General features: G+C 38.8%; 1 protein-coding gene across 1 annotated transcript in view; it reads right to left on the reverse strand.

Annotated features, from left to right (window-relative positions):
• The window catches only part of vipr2 (vasoactive intestinal peptide receptor 2), a 71,320-nt gene that overhangs the window by 18,343 nt on the left and 29,208 nt on the right, over window positions 1–23,769 (reverse strand). The window contains exons 2-4 of the mRNA XM_026149467.1: window positions 22,238–22,343; window positions 11,458–11,571; window positions 6,323–6,414 (exon numbers count right to left, since the gene is read on the reverse strand). Of these exons, the coding sequence (XP_026005252.1) occupies window positions 6,323–6,414; window positions 11,458–11,571; window positions 22,238–22,343 (312 nt within the window). The remainder of the gene's footprint in view (window positions 1–6,322; window positions 6,415–11,457; window positions 11,572–22,237; window positions 22,344–23,769) is intronic.

Raw genomic sequence — 23,769 nt, forward strand, 5'->3', positions numbered from 1 at the left:
ATTAATAGACATTTCACCCTAAAAACAGGAAAACTGCAGGTGGGTAGCAGCGATGTGAAACAATAGACAATTACAAAAATGGACGAAATCACTGTTGGCAACCCAAAATGGGTGGGAAAATACCAAATGATAGCAAAGATTACTGTTCCCAGATATATGACAGGTTCAATGCTGTAAAAAGTTACCAAGGCAAAGGGAGTTTGGTCCACTAGTGACTGTCAACTACAAAGCAACAGGCAACACAGCCATGGAGGAAGGGATTTCTGATCTATAATGCTGCCAGCCACCAGGGGGTGCTGTACTGGTTTTGCTTCTGGTAAGCTGGCATGTCATCCCTAATATACTAATGCTAATTTTGCTGACATTCAGTTGGAAGCATTTTAACCAGCACTAAGCATCAGAACTTATTTCACTGCATCTTATAGTGGACTTGACTGTTTGTACTTCACAGCAAACTCAAATCAACGTCATGGCGGCACCAAGGGAAATAAACAATGAAGCAAAAGATAATTTGAATAATTTGTTGAATAAACTTCATGAGTAAAGAACAAAGAGAAGAAAAGATCTGAAAGTATTTTATTTCTACTCTATTGTACTTTATGTGGTGTGTTTATCACCCACTGCTGTTTGGCAGTTATTTTATTCTCTGCAGTACATGTGGTCTGTATTCTCTGTAACCTCCTGACCTGCTTTCAGCATGGATTGCAAAATGGCTTGTAATGTGTCAGCGTTAATTAACTGGGTCAAATTCCTTTTACTCTGTAATTTAGAAAAAGGAAGCAGTGACAGGCGATTTGACCTTTTTTCCTTCAACCTAGCGAAAGTTTCATAAAAGCAAAGACCCAAGGACAAATTCCTGCAACGAATTATTTGTACAAGAATGAAAAACTGACAAAAGTGATGTCTTAGACATTAGTTTAACCCACAAGAAGTGGGAGGTGTAACACAGTTTAGTGTTTCAGGAAAGAACGTGAAAAACACCAGGAAATTCTAACAGAATTATAAAGTAAATAATGAAACAACAATACCAGAAAATTTACACAAAATGTGTTGTTGTGGACATGTAACTGATTACAAAGAAGCAGGTGGGTTTCATGCAGAAATGTGTCTGGTCTCTCTCCTCCTGCGTGATCACGAAGCACAAAATTATTATTTACAGTCTAATTTTAACATTGTTCATTTGTGGTCTGATTTTTTGGTGGATAAAATATGGGTCTTTGTGTTTGAGCACAGATGTGATGCAATAAGGCCTTTGTGTTTTGTAGAACCCCATTATACCCTTAGTGCTGGAGGAGAAAAGCGAGCAACATTTATTCTTGTTTGAAAGATTTTAGTATCTGTTGCATTACAAAAGAAAACAAAACAAATGAAATCCGACCATACATGGTCCGTCACAGGCTCCCACTCCCTGCCTCTCTCTTTTCGTCTCTCTCTCTCTGTTTGCGCTGTTATCTTGTTTCCTCAGAAAAAGATGCTGTAGGTTGAATTTCTTCCACTGGCTTCTTTCGGCAAGAACATCAAAGAGTGTTTGTTTGACGAGAAGCCAGGATGCCAGACTTCAGTCAGAAAGGGAAGGTCCAGTCCTGTTCGGGAGACGTGTCCCAAACCATTTATCATCACTCCTCCTTACCTCAACCACAACTGTGCCTCTTCACAGGGTTCCCACCCTTCTAGGAATTCTTTTTTTCCAGTGACACAGGGCACAAGAAGTTGGATGGAATGTTTTTTTCTCTGTGTAATAAAATGGACCATACCATGTTACATGAAGTTTCCCTTTTTAGCTCACAGCTGCTTTGCCATGCTGCAGTAACATAACTCAAATCCTTGTTCATAAAAGTAAAAAGTGTTTGTTTTTCTGAACACTGCATCTGCTAATCATAAGGAAACTGTTCAACATTTCTTCTGCATTTCATGATAACACTGACTTCAGTTTAAAATAAGTCATTGAAATGTAGATTTATACAAATAAAAGTATGTGAGTGCCTCTGGTGTCCGATGCCAAGTGCAAAATTAGATGTTTTTATAATCATGAAACTACAGTGACAGTGACTCAGGTTATATTACCATGAAATAATCTTGATTCTTGTTTCCCGCTGAGTTTCAAACCTGGATTGCTGCCCGGGTGCTGCCAAACTGCAGCAACAGCGAGCCATGCACGATGCACGATGCACTTCAGCGTGTAATATGGTTTAAATGGCATTTCGCTGCAATATCTCCAGTATATCGTAGACAGATCGGATCCAACCGACAATTGGGAACTATAAACAAAAACCTTTACTCTGTCTGGAAAAGCATACAAAGAAAGATATTTTTCCCCTTTATTTGGTGAAGTCTTGATATTTTAATGAAATTTTAAATAGACTCAGCTGAATGAAAGGTTTTTAAAATGTTATGGTTTGACCTTGAGTCTTTGTGAAAATCACAAGGACAGCCGGGGCACTACTTGTCTAGTGTGGGATGACCTTGTAATATAGAGATTTCTGTGGAAGGATCATCTTCAAAAGTAGATTACCTTACCTGTTGTAACACGTGCTCATGTCAATTTCTATAATTAGTGTATTCTTATTTAAAAAGGAAACTCTTATGTAATTCCTTATTTTCTTATTCCTTATTTTATGTCATCTACTTACTGTTTCAATGGCTGCTGCCCAAAATAAACTTGGACAAGGTTTCAAATATTGATGTCAGTGTATGTGCGAGTAATCCTTATGAGCCCAAACCTCAGACTTCTCTGAACACGAAACAGTTACAGACATTTCTTTTCTACTCTGGGCTCTATGTTAAATAAGACATCTCAGATACACAGCCCTGGCTGTGCACACAGACTTTCTGTTTAGTAAGGAAAAATGTATATGTATGTCACTATATGCAAATTTGTAAAACAGATTAATATCTAAATAGAATTCATTCCTTTGTTTGGACACAGCAAAGCCCAAACATCCAGGTGAAGAGTTCATCAGTTCATCAGCATTAAACTTGTATTTCTAAAACTACAACACTGACTATGTGTGAAAACGCTACAATAAGCCACCAGAAAAGATGCGAATAAAAAACAGGCATCATTTAGCTGCTTTCCATCTTTTTCTTTCTGTTTGCTTTTTCCCCAGTGAGCTGTAGTAAAACCTGTAAACTACTTTAATCAGTATTCCCATGTTCAAAATTCTCCTGCATACTTTACATTAAAGACTAAGGAGCTTGGACAGAAAAGCATCTGGACTTTCCCAGCTCCTTAGACTACAATGGCTTGGATGACTCAGAACCTTCACAGACATATTGCAGTTTACATTAAAGACACTTTTTTGGCAGCTGCCTGAAAAACGCTGGATTCTTTTTCCCTTTTTCAACTTTCAGTGAACAGTGAGAAATAAAACAGAACATTTCTCTTCCTTTATAAAGTAAAACGTCTTTGATTTTAGCTCAGTTTAATTACGCTGCAAAAAAAATGTATGACTTCTGTCCATGAGACATTCCCAACCTACCAAAGTGTTTTTAAGTGAGTGAATGTGTATTGGTTTATTTCCCCCATAGGGTTTTAGTCCTAATCCCTCTCTTGTTTGAATTATAAAAGCTCACTTTCTATTTATGTTTTGTTAAAATAATGTTAAGTTCTCAGGTCTTTGAACCCTTTCAGACACCTGCTCAACCATTTCTTTCTTTGATATGCAAAATGACAAAAAGAAGATGGACAGCTGATGCGACGACAGTGCCGTATTATTCCCGAGTACCTCTCTACTCCCTACTGAAGACAAGAAAGACAGAAAGGGAAGAGTGTGAACCGAGAAGCCGTGCAGAGCCAAAACTGAAAAGAGAGATGGATGAACAATTGCACAAGCACAATGGGCGATTCAGGATACACAGTCGAGACCCAAACTGAACCACAGAAGAGTGGAAGAAGAGGGGAGCAGCAATTACCACAGCAGAGGCCAAAAAAGGCCACACTCAACACACCAAAAACTCCAGTTTGGTGACCTGTCAGGACGACCCAAGCTGAACCTAATTGTAAAGGAAGTCATTTGGCATCTGTCCTGCAAAACTATTGTTTAATCAGCATTTCAGTAACTGTATTTCAATATGTAGTTAAAACCTTAAAATGTTCCTGTTGTGCAATCAATTTGATGTCTGTGTAGGATGAGCAGGGAACCTCACAGACGCCTGTTACCTCTTAGTTTGGTTTGGACTACATCAATTAAATACAGTGAAGCTTATGCTCAATAAGGAGGAAGTGTAATCACTCATCTGCCTGCTTTCCCAGGCGTTAGAGTGTTTGTCTGTTCTTTACATCACTACCACTTTCCCACACTGGCAGTCTCAGTACTGACATCATTACTCTCATCTAATCATGTTAGTGCACATCTTCTTTGAACCAATCAGCTCAAAGAAGGCGTGCAAGACTAAGCCTAGTGTAAATCCATGTTCTCTATCATTCTTCCTCCCAGACTCTCATTTCTGCAGCCCACCTCTTCCCCATCTCCACCTCACAGACGCCTCAGTCAGAGCTCCATCCATCCTCAGTCTTCACCAACAGCATAAAAACTCGTCACTGCTGGAATTTTGTTTTGTCGTGTTGGGTCATTGGAACCTAATCCCCTTATCATGAAGTAAATCCTGTTCAATTCTTGCAAGTGACCTTATTGAAATAATATATACAATTCGCTGCCTTCCACTGTAACATAAGGAACTGGAACACATGCCTACTTTTTACTACACTTAGGGGTTGTTCCGAGCACAGTGCAACTTCTCCACTTTCCCAGTTGTTTGCTATGGCATTGCCAGGTTTTTACACTGTGCTAAAAGAACGGAGCATCTTTTTTAGCGCTAAGTGTTTGGCTATTTTATTTCAGGTCAGCATCTAGTGAAACACTGCACTCCACATAATCCTCCTCCTCTGTAAATATCCATGTCTGCCCAGCTGAGATCCACAAAGTATCATAATATTGATGTAGAAAGTTCATTTTTTGATGATGAATCATTTGAAAATGTCCAGGGAGCGATGGAAGAAAAACAAGACGCAGTTAGAGTGAGCTGTTAGATGAAGAGCTGCAGGATATTGGCTGCATACCTCCAATTACTCTGTGCCATGCTGTTTGCAGACACATGTCCTGTGCTGTCCTGCTTGACTCCTACTAAAGTTGCAAAGTTTTTCTTGCAATCATAAGAACGGAGCATCTTTTTTAGCACTAAGTGTTTCTCTTGCAATCGTAATTTAACTCAAAGTCTGCCAGAAAAACAATTGCAATGTAATGATAACAAAGTTTCAGATTCTGTGCTCAGACCATGAAAATTGTGCTGTACATGCACATGTACATGTGCATCTCTTGAGACTAGTTTAGGTATGTTTTGGGACTTTTTGACGCCTGTACATTACAGTTATACATTCACAAAAAGTGATTCTCTCATACTGAACGTTTCATCTGTGTGGACAAATTCACCACCACTTTCCTCTGCTTGAAAACAGAGCTAGATATAACTCAGAGGCGACAAGACCAAGTGTCTGATACAGCGATGGAGGCGTGCTGTGCAAAAGTCTTGAGCTCCTCACTTCACATTTTCAAGGAAAAGTGGGAAAAGGTGCCGTGATTTATTGAAACGTGCAAACATACATGGTGGTACAGTATATAAGGCAAACTGCAAACTGAATGTGCACATGTAGTGGAGACCATCTTAAAAAATGATTGTAGATGCCATGCTACAGGTAGATGGGATACCAAACATAGAAGAAAAAGAAGAATTAGCAACATGTTGTATCACCTTGTGGCTATTTTGTACAGATATGAATACAATGTGTGTAGAAATATTTGCAAACCACCGGCCCGTTCCTATTCCAAGATACCCGACTGTCTGAAATGCATAGAATTCAACCAAAGCAATCTTATAGTGGCAGTGTAGTTAAACTGTATGACCTGAAAGCCGTTCAGAAAATTTCCTACCTAGATAAATGGCTGCTATTATACAGATATTCTGGGAAACATAAAATGACGACCCTTTAACACCAAATTGCTTCTAGAGGAAGGCTAATGGTGTTTTTTGTCCATTAAACGACACAAAAAACTAGACAGCAGAGCGCGCAGACACCAAATTGCTCACATTTAAACACGTATCACTCTACTGTTGGGCATATTGACCTTTTAAAGAAGCAGTCTTTCACCACTAACTGGTGTTAATTAACAGCCAACCCCGCGGGCTTCGTCAATTAGGGGCCACTAATGGTCCATGTTGGGGTCGCAGCTTCTTTTCCTGTTCCACAGTCAGAATTCATTAACATCCAGGTGACATTTACGACACACAAAAGAACAAAAAGCAGCAGTTAAGATGTTTACTGTACCTTATCCTGGCTCGTGTCTGCCCCACACACACTGGTTATGTTTGGGAAAACATCAGACCATCCAGCTGTTGTACAGTTTCTGCTAATGTTACCTGCAGGAGAAGAAATGCACACACAACTCAGTCTCTCTTTAAGCATATTCAAAAATAAATACAGACCACTTTTTCCTGCTTTGTCCTTTTTTAGCAAACAGAAAAAAAAATGTAGGTTTCACTGTGTCAGGTTTTGCTAATACTTCCTGGGGGTTTTTGCCTCTGTTCTTTGATTTGAGCCCAATCAGAGAGGTCAGTCTTTGTTTGTTCTCAATGGTCGATGCTAAGAACCCCTGAATTAATGTGGGTGTCATTTTTATTTGTTTAACAATCCTTTGTTTCTGTAAGTTTTCATTAAACTTTGCACATAAAAACATAACCAAATGGCAAAAAGCAGATTCCCTCCTCACACTCCAGTCTCCCCCCATTGTCCAAACATCTGAGTGCTTTATGGCTAACTGCAACACACTCATCTTCAAAGAACACAATTTGCATTTTCTTTATGAACTCTGAATCCAAATCCCTGCAAAGACATAAAGTCATAGAAGACAAGAAATATGTACAAGACTCAAATGAAAATGTATAACTTTTTTTTTACACCACATCAGGCTTGTTTGGTTACATTCAATTAAATTTAAGCACGTGAAACAGGTTTCAAAATAGTTGTTTGGTAGTGTTCTTGTAATCAGAGGGATTTATTTTACTTCACTAAATGTCATGAAGACAGAATTTTTGTAGACTGGTTGAGGGCTTTGTAAGCTTGTAGGTGAAATGGTTGTATGAAGCTCACATTTTTGAGTCAATTAAAAGCTTAATGCAATTCTCATTTCCCATTTGTGGCCCTAAGTGAAACTCGGTTTCTCATCCCTGACTTAATTCAATTTTAAGGTTTATTCCTGAGGAGGACCTTGATAGTTGGTCATCTATATTGAGTCTGAGCCAAAAATAAGAAAAACTGCTCATCTAAATGCACATTTAAATCACACCAACATCTCTAATGTCATCAGTGACCAATAATCTGACTTTTTCTGGGGATTCGCTGGCAGCGGGGCACCCTTAGAATTTTCTCTTTTTGTTAGGTTTGTTCATCCAAGCACTCCAAGCCATATTCACTCAACTCTTAACTGAGCAAATTTATGATGAATCACTCATTTCAGTTTGATAGAAGTATTTTGTAGCATATCAGTGTTTCAATGAATTTTAGTACTAAAAATGAGTGGCCACTGTGAAGTTGGATGCTAAAAATATCTTTGTAAAGCATAATATATGAGAGCCAGTCAAAATGATTTGTCATGTAGAATGAGAGGATAGTATAGCCTACAGTAGACGTTACACTGACAGATGCTACTGGACAGAAAGCCACATGAAACTCTAGAGGGAGCCATCAGGCATGCACATTCCCAAAATGTTAAAAATGGAAAGTTTGCATTACAAATTGTCACAAAATTTAGGTTATTGCTTATGTTCCCACAGTGTAAAAACACCATCAGTGTGTCTAAAATGAATAGCATGCACAGTGGACAGTGAACCCCTGAGGCAAACTTGCAGGGGGGTGCCAGTGCCAAAATCTCTGCAGTGCACGGCAAGTTCATCCTCCTTTTGTAAATTCCCAGTAAAAAGCACGAAGCATCATTTGTGCGCTGACTGGAAGTAACATCAGCATACTTCTGCCTCACTACACACTCAACAAACCCGGTCCACTGTATCACAGAGGGGGGAGACACAGTTGAAGCTAAGACACCGATTCATTAAGCAACAGTGATTTGCATGTACAGCATGATTACTTGCAACATTTGAGCTGCGTGCACTGCTGTGTTCGCTCTAAATATAACAGCAGTCTTGAACACAAGTGGTCACCGATGTGCAGAAGTCAGCCAGAGATGTGGATTAAAGCTTTGGCAAATACAGCATGCAGTTGAGAAAAATGGGGGGGGGTGTTCAGATCTTTTACTGAAGTAAAAGTATTAACATCACACTGTGACAGCACTCAGCTTGTTTAAGTATAATGAGCACAGTGTGGCTGAAAAATAAAAAAAAATAAAGCTTTAAATGCAGGGGAAACGACTGCTTTCAATATTTGTATATGGATTCAACTGCCAATTTTTATTAAAGATTTACTCGACATTTTCCATCTAAACTCACCTTTACAAGATTTTTTTCCTTTAAGATTATAGGAAACGTGAAAAAAATCAGAAGACTCAAACTATTTATGTCTTCATGAAAACCAACTTAAAAATGAACTTCTCTTAAATAATAGTATAACTGAATAGACTCTACTTGTTCTGAGTATTTACTTGTTTGGTTAAATCCATAAAAGCATTCATGGCTCTGTCACATGGTGATTGAATGGTGACCGCGCAAAATCTATTGGCAACCACTTTGAATCAAAAGTCAGTTGCACAAGTTGTCTGGTGGGAGGCAACATGTCTTCAAACAACTGCAGTCCAGCTCAGACCGACTACAATCGCTGGTGAACGGGTTTGCAAATTAATTGAAGTGTAATTCATAAACTAAATTGGCAGCACGATGCAATCAGTCTGAGGCAGTCAAGGCAGCAAAGTTATCAACTGACCGTATTCTGGTTTTAATTCCTGACCCTCGGTCATTTTGCTGCTAATTTACCGTCCTGCAAAATTCTGTTTTGGTTTCAAATTAAGTTCTGAGTGGACTCTAAATAAAATAGATCTTTATTGTTACTGTTACAAGAAGAATGAAAGACAGTTTGGCATCTCTCTGTTAGCAGTATGTAGATTTTTACATTAAAATTCTTTTAGAATAGAGAGAATAAAGAGAAACCATTAAGTCGACTTAAAGGTAAAGAAATGTATGTAATAATATAAGTATATACACAGATTTGTACAAGTTATATACAGGTTATATATGCCATATAAAGGAGCAGTTGCAAAACAAGGAGCAAATCCACACAGGGCGAGGAAATCTACAGTTGTAGCTCATCAATCTTGTTGTTTAGTGACCGTGAGCTGGTGAGGAAAAGACTCGGAAAAGCCATTCTGTGTGGGTTAGCCCTTAGCTTAGCCCTGATTATTAATCTCTGGCTCTCTTCCACAGTGTTTCTTTTATCCCGTCTTCCTTCTCTCACCCCAACCGGTTGTGGCAGATGGCCCCGCCCCTCCCCGAGCCTGGTTCTGTTGGAGGTTTCTTCCTGTTAAAAGTGAGTTTTTCCTTCCCACTCTTGCCAAAGTGCTTGCTCATAGGAGGCCATATGATTGTTGGGGTTTTCTCTATTTTCTAACTGTAACTGAAAATTAAGTAGTTGAACTGTGAATTTCTGTGTATATAGACAGCAAGTGATTTATAACCAATTTACCACAGTTAAATACAACATTATCACAAACAGACTACATTCAATTGTCAGTTTGACCCTATTTAATCACAAACTGATATCAGACTGACAGACACCAAAGTCACTTTGAAGAAGTTCATTGTAGTAATTTTGGTCGTCTCCAACTGTTGTTTTCCATAGTGTGACATTACCATAATTTCTAAACTGATGGTGAGTTGATCTTGATTGAAATACTTAAATAATTAAATTGTCTGATGAACAGTTTTTTTAATGGCTATTTTTGATATCTGAGAAACTACACAATATTCACATTTAGGAGGCCATAAAAAACATAAAATATATTTTCTTTCAGTTTACTGATCAGTCATCTAAACAGTTGTAAAGTAAAGTAAAGTAAAAAAAACAGGCTTCTAAGATTGGAGACATTTAGTGTAAAAGTGGGGTAAAAAAAATGACAAGCTGGAACAAAACTGTGGGAAGAGCTAGGTGACAAATCTCTGTTGGGTCGGGTGTTTTTAAATTTTTCTCTTAAAATGTTAAAATTGTGCAGTGCCGGCTCACCAATTTTATGGACACTGACACACCACTCAGTTGTGTAGTTATGTCTCAAGTACAAGTGACAAGTTGTCATTTTTTTTTGTGCACGTTTAATGTTGCAAAGTCATTTATTTTCTGAGTTATTATTGTTTTTCCCCCTTTTTTTAGTTCTGTTTACTTAGTTAAACTAAACCTCTCGCGATGCTATAATTAGCAGTATGAAGGTGAGCTGCCTAAAATTAATGTAGACTAAAAGTAAATAAAGAGTTTCTCTTTCAAAGTTGAATTCATGGCTTTCTCACTGGTTTCGTTTAAATGACAGAAAAAAAGTATTCGGTAACTCCAGGAAGGATGTCTTTACCATTTCAGTAAAACGTAATAACTGTAGGGTGTCTGTATCTGTCCCAGACAGGGGAAGCGTCAGGGTGAGCTTTGGCTCCGAACAAGCCGCTGGGCGCTTGCATAATGTTTAGTCATCAATGTAAATCAGAGCACACTCAGAGCGGAAACCCAAACTGCCATCTGGTCACTGGCTGGAAAATCTGATGGATTCAGGAGGGAATCCACTGACTGCACACATTCACACAACTGGGAGATGAACAATGTCAAACAGGGACAGAGAGCCTTGAGTATTAATGCTGAACCCATCTGGTGAGTGACTTAAGTGCAGCTCTAGATAATGTGAAAAGTTATCTGCAGATATTTAAGCCTGGTATCATTATATCATTATATTACAGGAGCAGCCTCATAGAAAGTGAACAAATGGAGGAAGAAATTCTGTACAAAAAGAACATTTTTTAAAAGGTCTGCTTCTCTTCATGCTCCAAATTTCATTGTATGTTTTTTGTGTGAATGTTTTTGTAAAGCAGCTGCAAAACAAAAGTAATGGAGCAGAAGAATGCTCAAGTAATGTATAAACACATCAGTTTTTACTTTAACTCTGATGTCTGTGTTTTCATGGCAGTCCTTCAGTGTAAGGGGAGATTAGGACAAATTGTTACCCATACACTCTAATGACAAAATTGACCTTAGTAAGACTGAAGTGTACACTCACAGAAATCATAACAATGGTTTAAGTGAGTTACTGCATTCCAGTGTTATGTTAATATAAGACTATAGTCATGTGATCAGCAGTTTAGGCAAATAGCTACCAAAATATGGACTTTTAAATGTCATTTTTCCTCAACTTATTTATCTGCAGAAACACAAAAACATCAGTTAAAGAGATCCTTTACATTCATTTATGAATTAACCGTACTCACCATCTCTGCCAAACACAGTCCTGAGGACTCGAGGGCAGGGGATGGTCACGGTCTCTCCAAACTCCGCTCGCTCCCAGCATGCTATGCTGTCCCAGTCTCCTTTGCATCCGGGGCCTGTGAACGGTGGGTAGTTAGGTTTAGAAGATTTTCACCTTGAAGTATACATTTAAAATTCCTCTTTAGAAACAAACATAAAAAAAGGCAGCAGCACCTCTCACTTGCTAAAAGTACATTTTTGCATTTGTGAGTGGATGCACGAACTGTGTGAAGTTGTTGCCTCAGTGACACAGTAGCTCCTCTGGCTCATGACCCATCACTATACAAAGATTATTGCAATGTGTCAGATAACGATATAAAGTTATAAGCTTTACTGTCACTGGTTGGCTGTACTGCACAAACTGATGAGAAAGAAAATTGACTGAGCGGTCAAGGAGGCTTGGAAACAGTCTTATCCAGGACAAACTCATCTCTAAAATCTGACCAATACTCAGGGAGGAGTTTAACAACCTTAACCTTAAGCACTTTTCAGGTGTAGACCCATTAAGTCGACTACAGATAGGTAGACAAACTGAGTGGTCACCATTGCATAAACATGTTGGTGTTTCAGCCGGATTTGTTAAGAAACACTGGTAGACATACAGACCACAATACTGGAGGGATACTGGGGTATTCCCAGACCAGCCAAGAGATGCAATGCTTCCAGGATGTCCTGGGTCTTCCCCAGGGAATCCTTCTTCCAAATGGACATGCCATGAGGTGCCCAGTCAGACCTTCAAGCTACATCAGCAACAGCTCTACTCTGAGCGCCTCCAAAATAACCAAGTTCCTCCCTTTTTCTCAAAAAGTGAGTTTATACACCCTGAAGCTCATTTCCACAGCTTGCATCTGCAATCTGTCACAACCAACAAGGTGAGGCTGCAAATGCAGAGTGATTTGTCACTCAGCTCACGCAGCTTTGTCTGCATAATCGGTCAAGTCAGTCTCCCACTCTGGAATATCTCTCCAAGCTCTTAAGCGTGAGCCTTAATGGGTGTGAAAGTGCTGATGGCAAACTGAGCAGTCATATCGGCTTTTTAGCAACAGATGAATGGAGACGGCGTGCTTATTAAACGCACCCCTCCTCCCCAACACCCCTGCTAAACATCCATGCTGCATGAGCATCACACACACACACACCTTTTAATACAATAACATATTAAATCAGTTTTTCTTATTAACTTGTTTGTGTGACTAGAGGGGGTGGATATGAGCTTCTACAGAAATAATCCTCCTCTTCTCCCCGATTGAGTGCACCTCTGTAAACACCTTCATCCATAGTGAAACAAGACAGAAAGAACATGAAAATTTGAAGCTCACAATTTTCAATTTGTTTTTTCTTTTCATATTATTTCCTGTTTCTCATGTTGGTTTTATTTTTTTCTGTATTGCATTTAATCCTTTCCTTTGATTCTTTATTTCTTGCTATGCAGTCATCTTTGAGTCTATTCTACATTTATTTTCTGTCTTTAATTGTCTTATCGTCACATGCGTTTCCTGTTTTACTTCCCCTGTCTTTTCCTTATCTGTTTTATTGTTATGTTATTGCAGCATATCATACAATATTTATTTATCCTTCTTGCCTTCATGTCATATTATGACTTTCTCTTTGTGCAATTGTCTGTTTCCTGTTAAAAGACTCACTTTTTCTTATGTGTTATTAACTTCTATATTATAAAGGTTTAAAACTCCAGAGATGGGAAGGTTTTCAGGTATCTGTACTCTACTTGATTATTTTATACAGTATTTTACTGTCATTACTTTGGTCCTTATCATACGACTGTCGTAAAAGACAGAGATCAAAGAAACATATTCAAATGAAAAATCATATAATTTATGCATCAGTAATTGTACCATACGCAGGGATTCAAGTGGGTCAGAATCATCCGGAACAGCATTGGAGGTGCAGAATAAGTTGTGGGTGTGGCACAATCTAGCTACCTAGAAGAGGAGGTAAAATCAACCACCTTCAATGTGAACAGAAACAAGAGCTCGTTTTCTTCTTTTTTGCTCTATTTTTCTCTCCTGGTGTTCAATGTAACACACATTCAAGCTGAAAACATTCAGTCTAATCAGAAATTAATGTGAAGGAAGTTTCTTGCCCCTTAATATTTTATTAAGCGACTAGGAATTTATTAAAGAATTATTATTATTAACATAGAAGGTAAAGGTTCAGCAGTCCAAAATACTTGGCGGAAGAGCTGCTTTTTGATGAATCAGTATCAGTTTGTTTTTTTTAACGCTGTTCTTTTACTTTAGTGATGAATGTTTGTACTGTTGCCACCTCTGCTGAACGCATGCCCTGGTCTCCCGTGTATGGGTCCTTGATTCTGAAATGGTTACATTTCCTTCCTTTGTGAATTTGGCCTAGCTTCCAAATGTAGGAACCAAAGCTTATTCTTGTCAAGACCTCTCTGTAAATAATCTGCAAGACGAAAATGCTAAATTCAGACACCATCCTTCCTTTAGAGTACTAAAAAGAGGAACAGCCAGGGGGTGGAGGGGGTGACGGTGAGAAGAAAAGTCGTAAAAGATGGGAAATAACAGACAGAGAGAGCAAAAGAGGGCAAAAAAGGAGAGATGAAAGAGTGAGAGAACAAATGTCTTTGGGTAAAATGGCTCAAACACAGATTTGAACTCATTGGTGCATGAAGAAAACTCCATCTACCCGCTAAGTGATCCATCCTTTCTCTGAGCGCTTTCATAAAAACACATCAGAGGACCAGTTTTTAAGTGACCAGGCGGCAAAAGCACAGCAGTACACATCTGGAGGGATGTCGTCTTTCTCTGCTTTATGGTCTTTTTTTTTTTAAATTTCCCAGTCAGTACAAAGTAAAGGGTGACTGAGCCTTTTGGATTTCATGCAGTGAGTTTTTAAAAGTGACTTATGTATAAGTGGGTAAATATATTCCATTAACCTCCTTCAGTTACAGACATGTTTTAAGGAAAACTTTGCTAAAACTCCATTTTTGCTTCAATTTGACATGCAAAAGTTTCCAAATACTCGCAAATGTCAGAGTTGGTTGGCACTTTATTTCAGACAATTTTGACACAAATGATGTGTTCGGTGGTGGCCAAGTCAGTGAGGGATCACAACATGACATTATAGACTTTGTGATTTCAAGCTGCCCCTGATGAAAAATGACCAGTGTGAAAGAATCTGTCATATCTTTGGTTTAGCATTCAAACCCACAAGCTCAAGTTGACTTAGAAGAGGTTTGAAGTTGTCCATCTAAAGACTGAGTGTCAAAAAAATGAAGATGGTTGAAAATATACATCAAACTTGCTGTTGTATCCAAGTTTATTTGATTCATGCTGCACAGTGTGGCTTGCAATAAACTTGCCGAATTCAAAGTGCCTGAGGAGTACTTTGCACAGTTTTCCATATTTTCCATATTTCATATTTGATACATACAGTTTTGTTTTAATTTGTCAACTGGTTCAATAAACTATTTCATTTCATGTGGCAGTTTGTTTAATGAAGGCAGCTGAGGCTGCACAACCTGAAACAAACTGAGTCTGGTGATTGGTCACTGCAGCACACACAGTAAAAGGCTCATTGCCCCAGGGTGGAGGTCTGAGCAATACATGAGACCCTTTCTATTCCTTCTATAAAGCTCCTCCCATTCTGACGTTTGAAACATTTTAAAAATCGACACATGCACATGGACACTTTGCAATAACGTACACTTGCAACAGTCCTGATTATTACTACAGTTTTACTTATAATCGGTTCTTTGTTATCACTTAGATGATTTAAGGATACATGTAAGCAAAAGCAGCATATGAAACTAAAACAAGAAGTATGAAAAAATAGTCATCACTCTGGAAATGGTCTTCTTTTTTCATGCCTCGTTCTTTAGAGAGGTCGTCACAGCGGCTATATCTGCATATCTGATGCCCATCATGATACTGCCATCCCCATTTATGCAGACTTGGGACCAGCAGTGGCTCATGTCCCCCAGCTGACACAGCCACCCATGTTTGCTGACCAGGTTGAGTGGAAGTAACCCAAAAATAGGCTAACTAACGCTGAGGATAGACACTAAATATGATGACAGACAGAGGGCAATCATGTGTATTACAGTATATATTATTGAAATGTTATTTAAGGGATCAGCATAGACCTCAGAATCAAATTAAACTTAAGGTCCATTTAGAAACATTTTTGCTACTTTTAAAGGTCAAATGTGAGATTCTTGGTTTTCACCAGGGCTGAGCGAGTTAAATGTCAACTGTTTTGTGTCAAAACATTAGCGGGGCTACAGCATCAGATAAGATCCTTAGAGATTAGTTATAATAAAACTGCTCTCCCCAGCAGATTTGACCCCGCAGAGGTTTTCAGCCGTGTTAAATCTTTGTTCTCGTTCGTGTCATTGAGCTTTAATTAACACAGCAGGAGCGTCCAAACTCACATCACAGATGAGGAAAGTCAGACTCGTCAATGCTGTGCAAACTGTTTTGGGCTTGAACATAACAAAATAATATTTTTATGAGCTTTTCATAGACAAACTGTGCATTATGCATGCAGACTTTTGTGCATTTTAGACATAGATGCGTAGTTTAAACTTTAATGATGGAAAGGGAAAGTTTGCTCAAGATTTTCTGGCTAATAGAAACATCACTGGAGACGTTTCAAATGTGCTTCTGTTGGATCTGGTGACTTTCACTGAGAAGATGGTACACTGTGGTCATAAGGGATGGACATCAACACGCAGGTAGGCTATGGTGTTGGTACTTAGGGGCTCAAAGTATGTCAAGAAAAGCAAAAAAAAGCGATGGAGATTGATTGCGTTACACCACCAAAAGCCTGTCTCTTTAGTACAAGGCAGGAGGCCTCCATACTTTCATGCTGTTTACAGAAAATTCTAATAGTACTATCCGAAAGTCGCAGCACAAATTGAGACTCATGGGATCAGGAAATATTACCTTATATTGTCCAGTTCGGCTGATTCTTTACGAACCGTAGCCTCAGTTTCTCATTTCTTAGCAGACAAGACTGCCCGTGTCAGCGATTACCCAGTGACAATCGGTGCGGTCTTTTGCTGCTGCTTCAAGGATCAATGTGTTGCACATTCAGAGATGCTCTTCTGCAAACTTTGGTTGTAGCAAGTGGTTGTTTGAGTAATTTTGCATTCCTATCAGCTCAAAGCAGTCCTTCTCTTACAGCTGATAAAGTATTTTTGCCACTTACCTGAAAGTTTCTATTTTTTGGAGGATTCTTAGTAAAGCCTAGTGACAGTTGTGCTGGAAAATCATAACATATCAACAGTTCTTTAATACTCGGACCAGCCCATCTTTCAAGTCACTTACATCACCTTTATAGCCCTTTCTTATGCTTGTTTTGAACTTCATCAGCTTGTCTTGACCATGTCTTCATACCTACATCTGTTGAGTCGCTGCCATGTGATTGTCTGATTAGACATTTGCATTAATGAGCAGAAGAACAGGTGTACCTAACAAAATGGTCAGTAAGTGTATGTGTGACGTCGGCATCATTCCTCGTATACTTGCTTGCACTTTCCCAGTGGAGGGGGTCTTGATGCATTCTCAATCATCCAGGAAAGTAAATCTCCAAAAGTTGATTCTGTTCATCTGGACGTTGCGTTTTGTGACGTCCAGATGAACAGAATCAACTTTTGGTGATTTCCCAGTGGAGGATTGAAAGGAATACCCATCGGATTATTATTCTTATTCTATTAAGACATTTCATGACTCGAGGAAGTAACAATATTGGGCTTTTTTTTTTTTTTTTTTTTTTTTTTTTTTTAAAATAGCAGCATAAACCTAGCTTAGGTTCTTCACAAAAATGTTCACCTGTTGCTACAGAATCAAACCATTTTTAAATGTAATAAAATGATCCTGCCATTTTAAATGACACATGCAGAGTTGATGTTTATTATTGTTTAAAAAACATCATTATATACAGGATGTAATGAGACTGGATGAGAGTGCCACCCGTGCTCCATGCATTAGAGTTACACTGTTGCAATATGATGTTGTATAAATTGCATTTAAATAAATTGTACACAATATAAAAGAGGTAGCTATACCACATGTATCCCTGCCCACGGCTATTGCACGAATCATGGTATTGGCATGTGAAGTGACATATTGCATAAAATATAATAAAATATTATAGAGAGGAGTGACATGTAACTCAAACATGTGGCAGGGGAGGTGGGAGCAGACTGAACAATACTCTGGGATCTAGAGAAGTAGAATTTTGTTTCCAGTGTCTCGGAGAGAGGCAAGAGGACAGCCAATTATTTTTTAGTCCATATCGATGACCTTCTGTAGACCTTTTTTTAGTCACCACTGAGCATCCAGCATACCACAGCACACCACAATGTGAGGCAGTATGTTAAGACACTTCCTACTGTGGAGCGGTTAAAGGTCACCAGAGCTTTACTTCAGGATTCTGAGAAAGTGTAAGAGTTGCTGCGCCTGCAGACCAGGAGAGACTGTCTGTTCTGCAGATTTCCAGGAATTCAAATCTGTGGTCCACACAGTCTCAATTCATCAAGATGGGGAGGGGGACTATCCTGCAGCTGAGTTCTTTTATTTGTTTATTTATTTATTTTAATTTTTGGTCAGCTTATGGACCTCCTCTCTCTAAGCAGACTAAAGGAGGAGTCGGACTAATATTGATATACTTCAAAATTTGAAACACGTGTGCTACAGATGTTCTGACGTTAATGGTACTGTATATTATTATAACATCTGACACAATTTGCATAGAAACTACTCACTCAGAACATTAAAATACATCACCAGATTTACTATGTTGTATTAAGTATGTCCCAGCTGAGGTTCAAACACATAAACTGTCTCCATCTGTTTACATTTTTGACTGCGGTGGCCGGATGACGGATGATTCGACTTTTTCACTATCCCTCACTATGTTTCATGTGGCTCAGGGGCGAAGAGGTTAGAGATTTTTATATCACCAACTCTCAGTCCAGTATTTCTCATTATTTTTATGTAAAAGTGGTGGATTTTTCTTTATGGATCATTAAAAACGCTTACTTTACACTTAGTTTAGTTCAACAAAAATATATAATCAAAAGCTCTTTAAAGGCTTTTCTCTTCAATTTTCTCCCGACTCCTTTCTGTTTTGTACTTTCTGAGCTGTGAACTTCATCAGAGGACCACATTCGGTGTATTTTCTGTGGTAATTAGCCTCTTTTGCAGATGGGCACGTAGGAAGATAAAGTCTGGGTGAGACTAATCAGCTATTTTGAAAGCATAAGTCAACATTTGGGAAAAACTGCTGAGCTGCTTTTATATGCAGCACTGATGAAAAGAGAACAGAACTGTTAGCCTGGCCATGTCCAAAGTGAGGTCATCAAGGCAGAAGTCTTTGTACACAACCACAGAGGACTTCAAAGGAAATCAATGCGTGAAAGAACTGAAGACTTTCAGCTTTAAATCAAGGGGTATTACAAAAGTTTTGCAGTTTAATTCTTAGCTACCAGTCAGTGTTGTGTACATATCCAAAACAGAGGCTTGTTCTCAGTCGGTTCAAACATTTTTCAAACCTGCTCCTCTTGACAGCACTATTATTAAAGACCACCAGAAGCAATATCTTACGATCTTCAGACAAGAGACCCGACCAAACCTTGAGGTAAGATTATTTTGTCACATCAATAAAAGTCAAGCTTGTGTTGTAAATGATAAACAACAGCGTCCTGCAGGATCCTTGGCAGAAAAACTTACACACAAACTCATGTAATCAAATGATAATGAATTAATAGCAAGTCTGGGTTTCAGAAGAGCGCTTGGGTGTTTTTGGAGAAAATGTTTTTGAAGAAAATGCCTCGTTGCTGTCACAAATCACCCCTGACACTCGTCTCCGCCCTGCTCCACTCTCGTCTTCACCTCTCTTGTGAACTGTCTGTTGCTTCAGATGTTTTTCCCCAAGCGTTTAAACCTTCTCTATGTTCTACTCTTTGCACGTTTACCTATCTCAGTCTAATTTCAGGGTGTCAAAGCGTGGCCCACAGGCTAATGGTGGCACTTGTTAATATATTATTATAGTAAAAGATTTACTACTGTGTTTAACTCTAAGGATCAAGAATAAAGAAGTGTTTCTCTTTTGTTGAACCACCACAGCAGCTCCCTGAGCAGCAGACGTCCATGGTTATCATCCTCTGGGCTAAATCTGGTCATTGCATGCATCAGCCTCTGTGGATTCAATTACTGTGTTAAAATTTTCCTCAAAACAGAAATTAAAGATATTTCATATGGGAAACTGCCCTTAAACAAAACTTTATTCAACAGTGAGGTTAATAATCATTACAATCAGGACCTGTGAGGGGTAAGTCTCTGTTTTCTTTTTTGTTTTGTTTGATTCAAGTTTAGATGGATAGTTGGCCATTTCAACACTATAATTGAACCCGCAGGCACTGAGGCTGCAGACACTTAACTAACTTAATTTATTTAAGTTAAATTTTAGGTAGCACAATGTGCCACTGGAAGAAAATCAGCCCTTACAAAAATAAATGATTATTTGTCATTTTTATTGTAGATCACAAAGTAACCCAAAAGTTTGAGCAGCAGTCTATACTTCAGGATAACAGGCTAAATTTGTGATTCGTTTTTTTCCTGAATTTGGCAGAAACAATCACACATCTGTCGTGATTTAATTCAGGAATGATTTCGTGTGAATCCATTCCCAGCTGCAGAGATTGCACAGATTTTCAGTGCACTCGGTGAAAGCTAAGTGACCTTTACGAAAGCTTTTCATGTTGTGTAGAAAACATGGCTGGACAGAAGACAAAATATGGGCTTAAACTGCGTTATGAGATCTAATCATGTTCTCACATGGTGTGATTACATGTACACACTGTATGCAGGGTCCTTCGTGCTTTTGCATATCAGCCTTCAGACTGCAGGGTTTACTTTTGCAAATGTTTTCTCTTTATCTGAGCCTATTTCAGTGGAACAAAAAGCAAAACTTCAACTTTATAAAAAGAAAATGAATAATTATAAAAGTTCATTTGAAAGTTTGACTCAAAGCAAACACTAAATTACTGATAACCCGATAGCTAAATGCCTGAGGGATTTCCTTCTAAGGACCGCCAGGAGAACTGCTGTACTAAACGCTGCATTGGAGCTGGAGTTGTTCAACTACAATACAAGAGACACACTATATAAGTAGCTGAATGATATCAATGATATGAATAACTTTTGCAAGTGGAACCCGGTTAGCTTACAAATAAGGAAAGGAAGGACAGGAAATTAGCTGGTTAGCAATAATTTTAGTTTCATGATAAGAATGAAGGAATTTATCACAACTAAAGATATTTAATCAATCCTGGGCAAAAAATCAAAAATATAAAATACAAATAAATTCCAAACAGTGACGTTGCCACAGCTCTTTAACATTTATACCAATCATTAAGCTGCGAATACTCGCTGCAGCAAGAAGTGTCACCAACAGGCAAAACCTCAGTATTAGCACTTGTATAGAAGAAGATGTTTCCTATACCAGTCAAAACCTGAATCAAAGAAATAAGAGCTGCCACTACATGAAAGCACAGTTTGCACCAGCAGATGTGACTTCAGTTTCTGTGTCCTCACCATTCAAGAGGGCAAACGCGGCAAAAATAATTGTCCCAGAAAACAATCTTGGAAATCGTGCCAGAGGTCAAATAGACCAAAAGATTCCCCCCATCACTTTTTCCTAATAACGTTTCCTTCACTTTGAAAACCTTCATAAAGAAAGGAAAGGAGAAATTTATAAAGACTTAGGGAGGAAAATGCAGTGCACCAAGTCTTTACTTAGACAAGGCTCTTTGATGTGACAGTGAATGTTCTTGATGAGGGTCTGCTATGCTGAAACTTTGTCCCAAGTATAAATTACAAAGAGCACATCAGAAACTTAACTCCATTGGCTATGATGCTGTTTGATATCACTCACATACAGAGGACAGCCTGTAAAAATAACATTTTATTTGTAATGTTAAAGAAAAGTCTATAAAACGAGATGCAATGCTTGTCACATTCTCATCCCGTCTGCTGACATTTCCTCTTCCCACAGGAGACATGATCCAGTATAACTCCTGCCTTTTAATTAATGACAGTCTTAAAGGCTGGGCAGTATAGCAATGTGCAAAACTAATGCAAAGTGAGTTATGATAAACCTTACATTCATGTTGACCATCTTAAAATAGATCATAATCTTTATAAAGCTTATTTATATAAGCTTTTAAGCTTATATAAGCTGATTTTATTACAGCAGCATGACACTCATAGTTCACCTTTGGGTTTATCAGCCTTTCACTGAAGGTTCATAACCTATCAGGATGTCATGGCTTATAAAACAGAAAACACTGTTAATTAACATCTACACAATTTGTGCTGCTTCCCATGAATTATCTCATTTTCTTTCCTTTAGTATTTAGAGACTCGGTCTGCAGAGTGAAAGCTTTCCACAGCCACAGGTGTTAGCAAACCGGTGTGCATGAATGAATACGCAGGATAATTAGATCAGTTGCACCAGATGTTGATCCCTAATGCAGTCAGCATAATGGATGATCGAGGGAGCTAATTTTGGTATTTCCTCAAACACCTGTTGTCGGGGGAAAGGCAACGTTAGCATGAGCCATGGAGCCACAACGGCCACGTTAATGCTTGAAACAAGCCAGATTTAAAGATTCTGTCCAGCTACACAAAGTTTTTCCAAGTTACTGTTAGAAGATATCTGGTTTCTAACAGTTGTGCTTTGAGTGATTGTGACCTTTATAGCTGCTGTTGGCCTGCTTCTCCCTCAGCTTCTTTATGCACTCGGCCTGGTCTCTCTCCACCTCCAGCAGGAAGTTACAGGTTGGATGTCGGCCGTCAACCTGCAGTGGAAGCAATAAAAAGAATACAAATTGTAGATTAAATATTTAGGCTATGTCAACCTTAAAACAGTCTGAGAGTGTGAAGGAAATCAGGTGTCCATATCAACAAAGATGAAAACTGTTATACACTGTCTTTAACACATTTTCTTACACACGTGGCAACAACTATATTAGCAGCTACCAAGAAACTTTTTGGAATTTATTTGCATTTTCTTTTTACATCCATCTGACAGAATAATGCTTTAATGGCAGACAATCCCCTCATGTCCACTGTGCACGTGCAAGCAAGCTCCTGCATATACACAGTCCAGATCTGCTGCTGCTTAAGATAAGACACTTGTAAATAAAACTACAAGGAGCAATGAGGACTCTGGCACCTTGGTATACGTCACGCTCAGGCACGCTGTGGTTGAGGAGAAATGCCAGCGGATCGTGTTGCAGTAGAGGCATCTCATGCAGTCACTTTAATGAAATTTAATTGACTGTGGAATAAATGAGTTATTTATCACTTTGTGTTCTCATTAGGTGGCTCTGGAGAATTTCCAGTTATTATTTGTCATATTGCTTCATATCACATCTGAAACCCTCAATGAAAATGTTATGCAGTAAATCTTTATATTGTCAGCAAACATAACTTCCTGTTGTCACTAGGTGGCACCACGACTATGACTAAAGGTCAATTAGTTTGTCTCCTTAGTTTTCGCAGTTTTGCATTGTCAGCATAGCTGGACTGGCCATCGGGCCGATGGTGATTTTTCGTTTTTACAGGTCTAAACAATCGAAGGTTTGTCCAGATGCTGGCCGATGTGTAAAAATAACTCAGTTGTTTGGTGGTGGCTATGGCGGCGCTTCCACAGAGGCCAGCAGGTGGATGAGGGAAAGGGGAGGCAGGAGGAGCAGAGACCCGAGGCGGCCGCCGGTCCGAGTGTCAGGTGAACTGAACTTCAGGTAAGAAGTTATGACCTGCAGTCTATCTGGGTCAGATATAAACCAAGTTTAGGTGGAGTTTATTTTCGTTGTGCTGACTTCTTACAGTCAGTTACAATAACTCGTACTGCGTACTAGCTAGCATGACGGAGTTTCTATACAGCTGGGCAGGTGCTATGATCTTACTGATAGTGAACTTTATTTAATTCATAAGGTTAGTTAGTAGAGTTGCCAACCGTCCCGTACAAACATAATCGTCCCGCATTCAGAGAAAATATTAACTAACTATTAACCCAATTAATTGGGTCCACTCCTGCCTGCACACAGCCTTCACATAACATATTAAGATCTGAACTTTATTTAGATTACTTTTAAGGTGGACGTGATCAACCTGTGAGGAGTACATCAAAGGATTGCTACAACTGTCGCACATAGATAGTTTGTGGCAAATCAGATAAGGCGGTAAGTTGTTGGTGGCTTTGATCAAACTGCTCGGATC

Source organism: Astatotilapia calliptera, chromosome 18 (genome assembly GCF_900246225.1).
Source record: "Astatotilapia calliptera chromosome 18, fAstCal1.2, whole genome shotgun sequence".
NCBI classification, from domain to species: Eukaryota; Metazoa; Chordata; class Actinopteri; order Cichliformes; family Cichlidae; genus Astatotilapia; species Astatotilapia calliptera.